At 37.5% G+C, this 11897-nt stretch overlaps 1 protein-coding gene across 1 annotated transcript; it reads right to left on the reverse strand.

Moving 5' to 3' along the window:
* Nucleotides 1-4455: 4455 nt before the first annotated feature.
* Nucleotides 4456-10129, reverse strand: LOC141320518 (uncharacterized). The gene is made up of 3 exons (XM_073833310.1): nt 9998-10129; nt 7406-7984; nt 4456-4469 (listed from the first exon to the last, which is right to left on the reverse strand). Exons 1-3 carry the CDS (start codon nt 10074-10076, stop codon nt 4456-4458), a joined length of 672 nt encoding a protein of 223 aa, XP_073689411.1. The 5' UTR covers nt 10077-10129.
* Nucleotides 10130-11897: the final 1768 nt, after the last annotated feature.

The following is an 11897-nucleotide window of genomic DNA, read 5'->3' on the forward strand; positions in this document are numbered from 1 at the left end:
CATTTACGTCTTAAATATGTAGGCTAAGCGTCGTTCTAATATCTGGCACGGACGTCTCGGCGACATCTGCCAGATGAGCAAACGTCCTCTGCCAGACATCTGCCAGATGAAAAAGACGACGTCGCATAGACGTCTCCGCGACGTGCGTGTGCTATCTGGGTAGGTCTTTGAGGGTTAATGTCTTTCGGGAGGAGAGGATGAATTTGCGTGTTGTGAATCCCTCAGCTCGGATTCAGCGTGAACAAACATGGCAGCGCCCATCACCTGGTATAGATTAACTAACGCGGTCATTATAAAAGTGTTTCAACTTTTAAATACATTCACATATTTCGAAATCGGAATATCAGATATTTCATAATATAGTGAGCATGCTTGTGAATATCAATAATAAAAAAGGGAAAACGAAATAAAAGCGATCCATGTGTCTTACAGTGTTGTTTTGGATGCGGTGTCACATGACGCGTCGCCATGGAAACAGTAATGCGAAACAATCCAAAATAACGGTCGCCTAAAAAAACTCACTCTTTGGGGTTAGATAGAATATTTTAAACTCACGTGTGAAAAGGTTAAGTCTTACCTGGCACATGTTGTTTACATGGGTCTTGTGAGGTCTCTGCTGTGGTCTCACTACTGAAGGAGTTCTCAAACCTATAGTTTTCTACCCTGAAAATCCAGAGGTCTCGCGAGAGCACAATTTGAATTGTCTCTGCAAGACACTCTGGTATCGAGCAATGATGCATGTTACTGCAATACATAAGCAATACTGGGAAACAATCAAATAGGTGAATCTGATGTAGGCGGGCCAGAGGCGATCTAAGCTGATGACGACAGCACTGCGACCTCCGGAATCATTAGTAAACATTGAAAGAGATCTACAGATGAAAATCAGTCGGCTTTGGCCGCTACAATGACCGAGTTAGACTTGGCTTTTCATTTAAAAGAGGAACAGAAGTCCTTTGCAAGAAGGACGTTTTTGCTGTTATGCAGACTGGATACGGCAAGAGTATAATTTCTCAGTTAGCTCCGCTGGTAGTTAAGCGTATGGGGCGACCACGAAGAGGAACAGATCCGAAGCGGGCAATGCCAGATAGCTTTCGGCAGTCTCGAGTCCTGGCTGTTAGAAAAGAAGTGGCGATAAATGTTTTCGAACAAGGTCTACCGGGACAAGCTGATCGGGATTGTGGTGGATGAGGTCCATCTCATTTACAAATGGTAAGAGTCACTTGGTAAACTTACTGTAACGAAAAATGTAAATATTCAATAGTAATGCAGTAGCCTAACTGGAACAGGACGATATGTCTCGCTGCTGAATGAAAAGCTAGCGTCCATCCACATATTAGTTGAATGGTTTGATTGGACCTAATTGTTTTATGAGGTTGATACGGCTGTCGTAATTAATAGTTACTAATCTTGTCACATTGTTTATGTTATAACATTGAAATCCACTCTTATGTGTTCACCGTCGCTCTGGATACGTCACACCATGTATTCTTGTGGCTTTATCAGATTGCGTGCAGTGAGAGTTTCAAATGCACGCTTGGTTAGGTCCTTTTCATTGCTCGATGCCAGACCCTTAATCTTAATAGATTATGGTCTGGATTTTTCCAGGCTAATAGTGTTCCCCTTCCTACTAAGATTTTGACCTGTAGGAAGTTTCTGAACATCATCTTTGCGATCCTGGGGATGTAAAGAACATGAAAAGAAAAAGGGAACAACAGCCTATGACCAATTTGGGAAGATCAGGTCTCTCTATGACATTAGGGATGCCTGCAGAACATTTTTTCATCCAAATCAGAACATCTCCATAGATAACAGGATGTTGGCATCCAAGGCGAGGTCTGGACATAAGCAGTACGTGAAGAACAAACCCACTAAATGGGGCTAAAAGCTTTTTGTTTTGGCAGACTCGTTAAGTGGTTACACCTGTGAGTTTGTGTATGAGGGTAAGTCCATGCCATCTCAGAATGGGCTGAGCTATGAGTCTGTCATGTCACTCATAGATGAACTGATGTTCGGCACTGCTTACAAGCTGTATGTTGACAACTTTTACACCAGTCCCATGCTTTTCAGAGACCTCCTCTCTAAGAAGATTTGGGCATGTGACACCATTCGTCCAAACAAGATTGGCTTCCCAAAGACAACCGGCAACAGAATGCTCCACGAGGGTCCATGCAATGAGCTACTGTTTGTGAAATGGAAAGACACAAGGGAAGTACTGATGTGCTCCACTTTCCAAAAAGCATATGAAGGTCACACAGTGCAAAGGAGGGTGAAGGACAATGATGGGCAGTGGTCTCAACAGGATTACAACTTTTGGCCAGAGAAAAGAAGGAAAGACCCCTGACCCAGAAAACACTTGTTCTGGAATTTGCAGGTTTGGAATCAAGCGCAGCTGCACCTCAGGAATTAAAATTTGATTGCCACAATTTGAAGCACGTCACAGATGACAGCACTGTTGGACAGTGAAAGTGCAAGCTTTGCATCCAGAAGACACCAGTCATATGTGCAATCTGTGAGGTTCCACTGTATTTTCTACCAAAACGGAACTGTTACAATGACTGCCATGAGCAGCGTGGAAATTATTAATCATTGGGTTGTTTTTATCATGCCTGAAGTTTACATGTAACATTGGTCAAAGTGTTCAAATCTAATGGTTGTACCGGAAATGTTTCCAAGTGTAGGTGGAAACGTCAGACCCTGAAAAATAGTCAGGCTTCTGTGTGAAAGTGTGAAAGGCTGCCATGAGGCAGTATAGGTTAGTACGGTCCTCCTGCTTATTTCTTCAGACACAGCCTTTTGTTTTCTCTTTCGTCGGTTGAAAAGGTATTTATATTTTTATATTTGTAGACATTAGCTACCGTAATCACTGTGTATCTGGTGCTAAAAAGTTCACAAAATGTTTTCTGAAGTTGTCCATCGTGTACAGCCGCTGACCATTAGCATATGTGAACGTTAGCATGTGAAGGTGAAGTGATTAAATGTACATGTACAGAAACTGAACTTAAGTATTTAATTTTCACGTGGTAAATTATACACAGAGACGCCAATGCGGCAAAAAAGCTCATTTGGGACGGATATGTTCATTTACACTAAATTTACGCCTGGTCTAAATCCAACAGTCTCAACAGTCTTTACAAATTATTTTTCAATGGAAAAACTATAGTCCTAGAAATGAAAAAAAATAATACTACTGCATTGTTTTCGTTTTGTTGTTTTAGGATAGAAGATAACTGGAAGAATTGCCGTCTGACTAACCCCACAGCTGGCAACCACACTCACACACGGAAATAGACACAGCCAGCACCGATTCGTTGCAAGTGTGTTGCAAATAGGTCCACTAAAAAAGCCACCTCATATCATTACGAGGGGGACAAAATAAAAATAGAATCATTTTATTTGAAAACCGTTACTGCCCTATCTGATGGCACAAACATATATACAATATCATGTCAAGGAACAAGTTCAGAATTTGAGGACAATTTCATTAAAAAGGCAAGACACAGTGAGGAGTAACGCTGAGGTACTTGGCCACAGGACAGATTTTCTCCTCTCTCGAATACACATTTCGGGTTAGTAGGCACAGTATTTCCAGGATTGTAGTCGAAACCTGTGAGGCTCTTTAAAAGGCATTACAGCAAGATTACCTTAAAGTACCATCCACAGAAGAGGAGTGGAAACTCATCTCCACCAGATTTGAGGAGAGGTGGAACTAAATACATTGCATCGGTGCCTTAGATGGCAAGCATGTCAGCATCTATCCTCCTCCAAATTCAGGGTCCCATTACTACAATTACAAAAGCTTCAATTCAATTGCTCTAATGGCTTTAGTAGGTTGTGGACCAGAAATTTGTTTACATTGATGTAGGGCCAAATGGCAGAGTTTGCGACGGGGGAGTTTGGGCTAAGTGTGGCCTGAGCCGGGCACTGGAATTAATTTATTATTACATTAATTTATGGGCTAAAAGAAGTCAATTACAGGCTAACTTGATTTAGCACAAAAAAAAACGACATCCAAATTACGTCTTTAAAATATAAGTTTGGACAAAAATCAGACGGACCTAACAAAGACCAATTTTCAACATCAATTTTTAAGCTACATTTGTACTAAATCCGATGAACCAAATAATGACTAATTTTTAATGTCAATTTTAGATTAAAGTAGTCAATGACAGGCCAACATGATTTAGCCCAAAAAAAGACGTCCAAATGATGTCTGTTGCTGGGTGGGTTAGCTTTGGTGACAATAATTGCACTTGCATTTTTAACAATCAAATATTAATTGAATTTAAATTTAAAAAATGTTTTTTATCAGTAATATGAAGGGAATGTTGCTGCCGATTGCAGTGTTTTAGATTTTCTTATTAAAGTAATAAAATAATCGTGAAGACTGAGAATGAAAAGCCAAACAGAAGTTGTCTTTCACTTGCTTTAATTTTCTGCAGAAAATGATCTGGTTTACACACAGCTGACTGTGAGCAAAGAGACAAAGGAGTTTTTAAAGCCAAAAGTATACATTTCAAGGTAGCAAAATCCCCATTTAGCCAATGAAAATGGTTGAAAACACATCACCCCATCATACCACTTGATGTCTGGTTAGAAATTCTTTAACTCTTACACAATATCTGAATCACTGTATTCTACTTTAGAAATAAGAACTATTCATCATATTGTATAAAATGATTGATTGGAAAACGTGACTTAATGTATTCAATCGTATTGTAGTTTACCTCACTATAATCAATGTATTGTGCTTAGTGTCTTTATGGAGAAGTAACGCACACAGGAAGGGCTTCCATAAAGCATGTTTGGCTCTAGATTAAAATACTAGAGAATGTAACGCTGATAGATCAGTACAATACTGACCATGAGCACTTGTGGTGTGAACTGCTTCATTGTTTTCACGTGCTACTCAATTTATCTAGAAATGATAAAATGGTGCCTCCATTGTCTCATGGTCCAAGTAAAACCAAGCCACAATCCGCCATTTGGATAGCTTGATAAAATGAACATTACTGTTTATATAATCTGTACTACTTAGTGTTAAAAGTAACACTTAAATTAACTGCAAAAATATACGACTATTAAATACATGAAGATCTCAGCAGATAATGAATACAATTTAAAAACAGCTTTCCCAGCTTCACTTATAAAACCGGTTTATTCTCTTTATACAAACGTTTTCTGAAATATGAATACATCATGGCCGTCCTTATATAAATTGCAGGAGCAGAGGTTATTTAGTCATTCAGTCATGTAGCTCTGGTGCAGCATGAGTTTCTCTGATGTGGTGATACTTTACTAAACCTTCCTGATCAAAAATGACCCATGTTGGCAAGATGGCATGGCTTAGTCTTAAGATAAACATGAGAGACAAACTGACAGGAAGAAAGAGCTCAATGCTCTGTAGTCATTTGTAAGCGTTTGGCTTCTATTACATCTCCTCCTGTATTCTCATATTTACACTTAATGGGAACCCAGTCATTACTTCAGAAACCCAGATTTTATTACATATTTGATTGCAACTTAGAATCATTGCTTGCTTACAATTTTCACTGTTATCACTTTATTCCTGTTCTTTACTAATAAATATTACCGCCAATGCTCCATCTTCAAGTACTTTCACACACTTGATCTCATCTCATCTGCTCGTTTCAACTCCTCTGGTGCTCTTCGGTCACTTCTGACCGAAACATTTTCTGTTTTGAATTTTTAAAAATCACTGCTTAATCGGAATGATATGAAACTCTGTGACTTTTATGCCATTTGGAATGTCAACACAAAAAAAAATTGAGGGCATGATTCAAGCAGGCTAAGTGGTCGTAAAAAAAATAGTCACACTTGTGCTCTTCGGTCTAAAATGACCGACCATAGGAAATGAATGGGAAATCGACAAAAATACAAATATTCAGAGAATTTTTGTGTGTACAATCTACAAATCCTCCACAATGCTGAAAAAAAGTACACAGCAGTGAAGGGGTGACACTCTAAAACACACCCATTCATAAACACACCCATTCACACACACACGCACACACACACACACACACACACACACAAACACACATTAATATACACACCTCTATTCGGTCACTTTTGACCAAAACATTTTCGGTTTAGAATTTTTCAAAAAATCACAGCTTCATCAGAACAGTACCAAATTCATTGACTTTTATGGCATTTGGAATGTGAACACACATAAAAAATTAGGGCACGATTAAAAAAAACTAATAATAAAATAAAAACTTGTGCTCTTCGGTCTAAAATGACCGACCATTGGAAATGAATGGGAAATCGACAAAAATACAAAAATGTACAGAATTTTTCTGTCTCTTTCTCACACATCCACACACACATGCACAAATGAACTGAAACACAGCAAATTGAGAAGATGTAAAATAAAATAAAAATATATGTATAAAAAAAATTACAGATCCAGAGTGCAAAAGACACACACTCTCTTGCATATACAAAAAATTAACACTTCAAATCATATTTATAACAAAAAACTATCCCAAACTGGATAAGAAATAGTCTTTGAGATTGTTTAAATGTATGTTCAACTATTCCACCTAATAAAAATGCTGAATCAATTGTCTAAAAACAACTAGGCAATTCACAATCTGCTTTGTAGAGAACTATACAGGCATGAAGTTACACCTGCCATTACAGATGTTTTTCTCGTTTTTTACCAACAGATGGCGCTAATCTGCCTTCAAAAATTAGTGTTGAATGGCTGAGTCTCTATTTCAACCTGAAATACTGCATTCATTAAAAAAAAATTTAAATAAAATTTTTTATTATTCTCAATGGCAAAAAATGGATATTAATTACAGCATAAATATTCATTATTACCACAAAACCCTCTCAAAATGCAAAAGAAAAAAGAAAAAATATTATTAAACAAAAATGAATTGGAATGGTTTTACTGAAAAAATTACAGGATGCGTTACAGGTGTCCGGTCACTTCTGACCGCGAAGAGCACACGTGTGACTGCTAAACGAAGAGCACCAGAGGGTTAAATTGCACTATAATTTTTAATTCCTCCCCTTCTCAATTTATTCTTTTTCCACTATCACCAGCACAGCCTACAAAGTCTTTTTCATTCTTTGACATGTGACAAATCAATGTGGCATTTAAGGGATGCTTTATATCTGAAACTCTTTCCGCAGTGACCACATATAAATGGTTTCTCTCCAGAGTGAACTCTCATGTGGCTGTTAAGGTTTCCTTTTTGGTTGAAACTTCTTCCACAATGCTGGCAGGTGAAAGGCTTCTCTCCAGTGTGAACTCTCATGTGCTCTTCTAAGCGTCGTTTATTATTGAACCCCTTTCCGCACTGAGGGCATGTGTAGGGTTGCTCTCCAAAATGAATTCTCATGTGGTCTTCGAAGCGCCGTTTTTGACAGAAACTCTTTCCACACTCAGAGCATGTGTAGGATTTATCTCTGTGAGTTCTCATGTGGACTTTAAGGTTTTCTTGTTGATCAAAACTTATTCCACACTGATCACATTTGAAAGGGTGATCTCCAGAGTGAATTCTCATGTGTTTGTTAAAGCTTTCTTTTTGAGTGAAACTTACTCCACAATGTTGGCAGGTGAGAAGGCTCTCTCCAGTGTGAACTCTCATGTGGAAATGAAGGTTTCCCTTCCGGTTAAAACTTCTTCCACACTGTTGGCAGGTGAAAGGCTTCTCTCCAGTGTGCATTAAAACATGTATTTTAAGACTTCCTTTCTGACTGAAATGCTTTCCACATTGTTGGCAGGCATAAGGTTTCTCTCCAGTGTGAACGCTCATGTGGACACCAAGGTTTCCAGGTTGTGTGAAATGCCATGTGTACGGCTTATCTTCTGTCTTTAAAGCTCTTTTTACTGAGTAAGTCTTTTCAGTCTGTGAACAACTACAGGTTTTTTCTCCATTAATGAAACCATAATTCTCTTCCATTTCATTCAGTACTTGACTCTCCACTTTCAGTGCCATTAGGTCTAAGGTGAAAAATAAAAATAAAAGTTAACCCCAGTTTAATGGCACAAAATAACAGGCATCAAAACATTTGTCAAATAAATAAACAATATTCTACATCCACTAAGCAACTGCAAGAGATGTTGCATGTAATCTGAGAAAACCTCAATATTGCCAACTCCTCATTTACTTAGGATGGCTCAAATACTATTAAGATTGCACTCTAGTCTATGGCTGCCTGTAGAATCGCTTGCAAGATCATTGTGAAATTTGGCACACAGATAGAGGACAAACTCAACATGAACCACAGCAAGTTTCAAGTCTCTAACTCAAACCTTCTAGCGCCAACGGCTCAAATTTGCAGTCAAGTTTAGGCTAATAATTTTTGAACAACAGAAGCAAATTATTATTTTTTTGTCTCTAATTTGACTCATGCTGAGTCAATTGGATACCAAAAAGGCAGTGACTAATTCCAGTATATCGGACAAGAAATAAAAACATTGGCCTATCACTCATCAGCCTCACATTTGGCTTATCATTTGAAAGTGAAGCATGTAAATAAGCAGCTGACTGCTCCACCTGACTCATGCTGGACTGGGACGCACAGCAGTTAATCAGCCGCCTCAGTATTTAAGGTGCATATAAACGCTCTTTACAAGTTTTGCCACTTGTATGATAACTTTGTCTACACCAGCATGACTTTTATGGTGAGTTTGCCTTCTTTCTCGCTAAGAGCATTTGGCATCAGAGTATGACGTACTGTACTGGAGGGGTAGGAATAGTCACTGGTTTCACGGTTCAATTTACAGTTTTTCTTTGGTACATTGTTCAGATCAGAATCGAAATTCTCAAAACTACTTGTTCAATCTTCACATCGTTGTACACATCAAAAAAGCAGTTTGTCATTTCTTTAAACAAGATGAAAATGCTTTGCTACATCCAAGCAAATGACATGTACAATTATCTGCTGTTTCCTACATTATCAATTGCTTATGTTGATCAAAATGTATTATAATGGGTTTCCGTTGAATAGTCTCACCCCTCTCAACATTTAGGCATTGGTTCATAGCTTAAGTCTTTGCATGCAAAGTGGTTGAACAAGTTGTCATAATGTCAAGCACATTTCTATACATTTCCTTTGCGATTCTTTCCACGCTGCATCGCAGGTGACATGTTTTTTAAGGGATTGTTTGATTTTGCCAGAAGAGTCAGGTGAAAGCTCTGTGAAATTAGTTTGAACATTTGTATTTGTGTTTAAGGTTTTGAGAAAATGAGTGATGGTTTCAAAAATATGTGTTGTAGGAATTCAGAAAACCTAATGGTCATCCAAACTTTAACCATAGTTTACATCAGAACGTCCCTACAGAGTACACTGTTATACAGACAACATGACTAACAGATTTGTCTTATCTGTACACAATGACACAAGGACTTGTCATTCTGATGGCACAGATATTTATTTTTGAGAGATGAACTAAGAATTTTAAGCAAGAGATTGGCTTTTGCTGTTTTGCAAATGTCAAGGATGATTTGAGAAATGTACCAAATCAGCTGAGAAAAACTAATTACGATTATCATGTCAATAATTCAATTCGATTTGATATCATGGTGCTACATAATGTAATCTAATGGAAAACTTTTGTTTTTGTTTTTAAAAGAGTGCTAAGTATACATTTTATTGTCACAAAATAAAATCACATTACTTTTGTAAATGTAATTTGATGCGGACAATAAAACACTTTATTGGGCATACGTCATCATTACATCAGAGTAAATTTAACCACATGCACACAACTGTTTCATATGAAAAATGTTACTCAATCCTAGCAGTGAACATTAACCTTTAAATATTAAACGAGTCAATTCTTTAAATGCTGTTTTTTTAAAAAGAGCACTACGAGTAGAAAATGGCCTTTTCAAAAAAGAAAGCTGCAGGAGGGCAAACAAAGTAGAAAAACACCTGCCAAAGACAAATGAATTGAGAAAATGTACAGGAAAGTTCATAGGATAGTCCAGCTTTGAGGATGAAAACCAACCTGTTTGTGTCTCAGTATCTTTGACTCTGAATGTTTCTTCAATCCTCATGTCTTCACTCTCCTCTTTAATAAACTCCATCTTTATAACAATTACTCCACCTGGAGGATTGTTTTTTTTCCTGTGATGGGAAACTTTGTCCTGTTTAAGATGAGAATAATTAAGAAATAAATAAAAAAAAGAGAAGAAAAAGAACAAATTAAATCTGAGCATATGTCAATCAGCCCTCGTTTATTAGTCAGGGCACAGACACTTAAAACACTGGAAACTTTAACTTATCATCCAGTTTTGATTAACATTTAATAGCATATTACATTTAATTGATTACACATTTTTAAATTTGCTTTTGTATTTTAATTTTTTTATCACAACAAAAACAAAAAAGAAACATTCGCAATAATTGCAATTCTAAAAGTTGTCGTTACACATTGCTAGTGACTGAACTGATGTTCATGATAAACTGCTGCAAGATACAGGAAGACAAATGAGACGCACTTTTCCTGTTACTAATGTGTGGACGAGCTTTATCCGCACAAAACCTTATTTACAATCACTACATAAAGCAAATAAATGATAAAAAATAATGATCGCATTTATTTAACACTTTGAATGATTAAAAGCACACACCTTTCTTCAGCCGAATAACAGGAGCGTAGCGCAGCCTTGTGACGTCTTCTTCTTCTTCTGAAGCGTTTATGGCGGTTGGCAAACCAACTGATAGGTGCTTTACCGCCACCAACTGGACTGGAGTGTGGAACAAGAGATTGGCAGACAAACTACATATTAAAAAAAAAAAAACTTTATATTCTCTTAAACAAATCCGTCTCTTTCAGGAATGTGATTAACTGTACATATATTTTCTTAAGTGCTGCTCCAAGTATATTTTCCAATTGAAATTTGACTTTATTTTTTACATGCATCTCTTAATAATTTCCTTTCATTTCCATATGCATGACATTCCACTATCACATGCTGTACAGATTCAAGTTGATTACAATGTATACATAATCCATTTGTATGTTTACCTATTATATGAAGTGTTTTATTGAGTCCTGTATGTCCTATTCTAATACAGGTTATGACCGTTTCTTCCCTTCGGTTTCTACCCAAATCTCTTCCCCCTCCAACTACCCTTTGGATGTTATACAGATGTCTTCATGTGTCATTAAAGGTTGTATCAGCGATTTCTAGCCTAAAACATAAAGTGTCAATTTCAGCTGACCTTTCTTCACGATCCGCTCGCTGCCTGCCCCATAAATTGTCTGTGAAAAAACCGCATCTCTCTGGTCAGCCTAGAGTCCAAGATATGCCAAAAAAACAATCGGCACTACCAACCTTTCCACAGATAAACAAACAGTGTTCCAACCAATCAGCGTCAGGGGTTTGGTGTTGTGGACTTTCGCTCCGCCTCCCTCACATCCCTGCACCAGTAGGAAAGTCCCTAGGCTGACCAGAGAGACGCGTTTTTTTCACAGACAATTTATGGGGCAGGCAGCGAGCGGATCGTGATGAAAGGTCAGCTGAATTTGACACTTTATGTTTCAGGCTAGAAATCGCTGATACAACCTTTAATATCCCAATATTCCTGCCATTTCCTTTGTGTATGAACTTTAATTATTGCTTTACTTCAGCTTTACTTAATGCAATTTCCAAGTCTACTGTTTGTGATTTAAAGGACTGTTTTGCCAATACATCAACTTCTTCATTTCCTTTCACACCAACATGTACAGGAACCCAGACAAATGATACATTAAAACCTTTATTATGTAACCTATATATAGCTTGATATATTTTATTTAAAATTAAGTCTGCATGATTTCCCAGATTGTATACTATTGAGAGCAGAGAGACTATCATATGCAATTACTACATTGTTTTTATTCCGTTGTTCTATCCACTGTG

Source organism: Garra rufa, chromosome 1, assembly GCF_049309525.1.
Source record: "Garra rufa chromosome 1, GarRuf1.0, whole genome shotgun sequence".
Taxonomy (NCBI): domain Eukaryota; kingdom Metazoa; phylum Chordata; class Actinopteri; order Cypriniformes; family Cyprinidae; genus Garra; species Garra rufa.

Coding starts and splice junctions, on each gene's coding strand:
- LOC141320518 (XM_073833310.1), bottom strand. CDS start 10,076: ATGGAGTTTATTAAAGAGGAGAGTGAAGACATGAGGATTGAAGAAACA. Junction 7,985..9,997: donor AGATACTGAGACACAAACAG/GTTGGTTTTCAT, acceptor TTTTCACCTTAG/ACCTAATGGCACTGAAAGTG.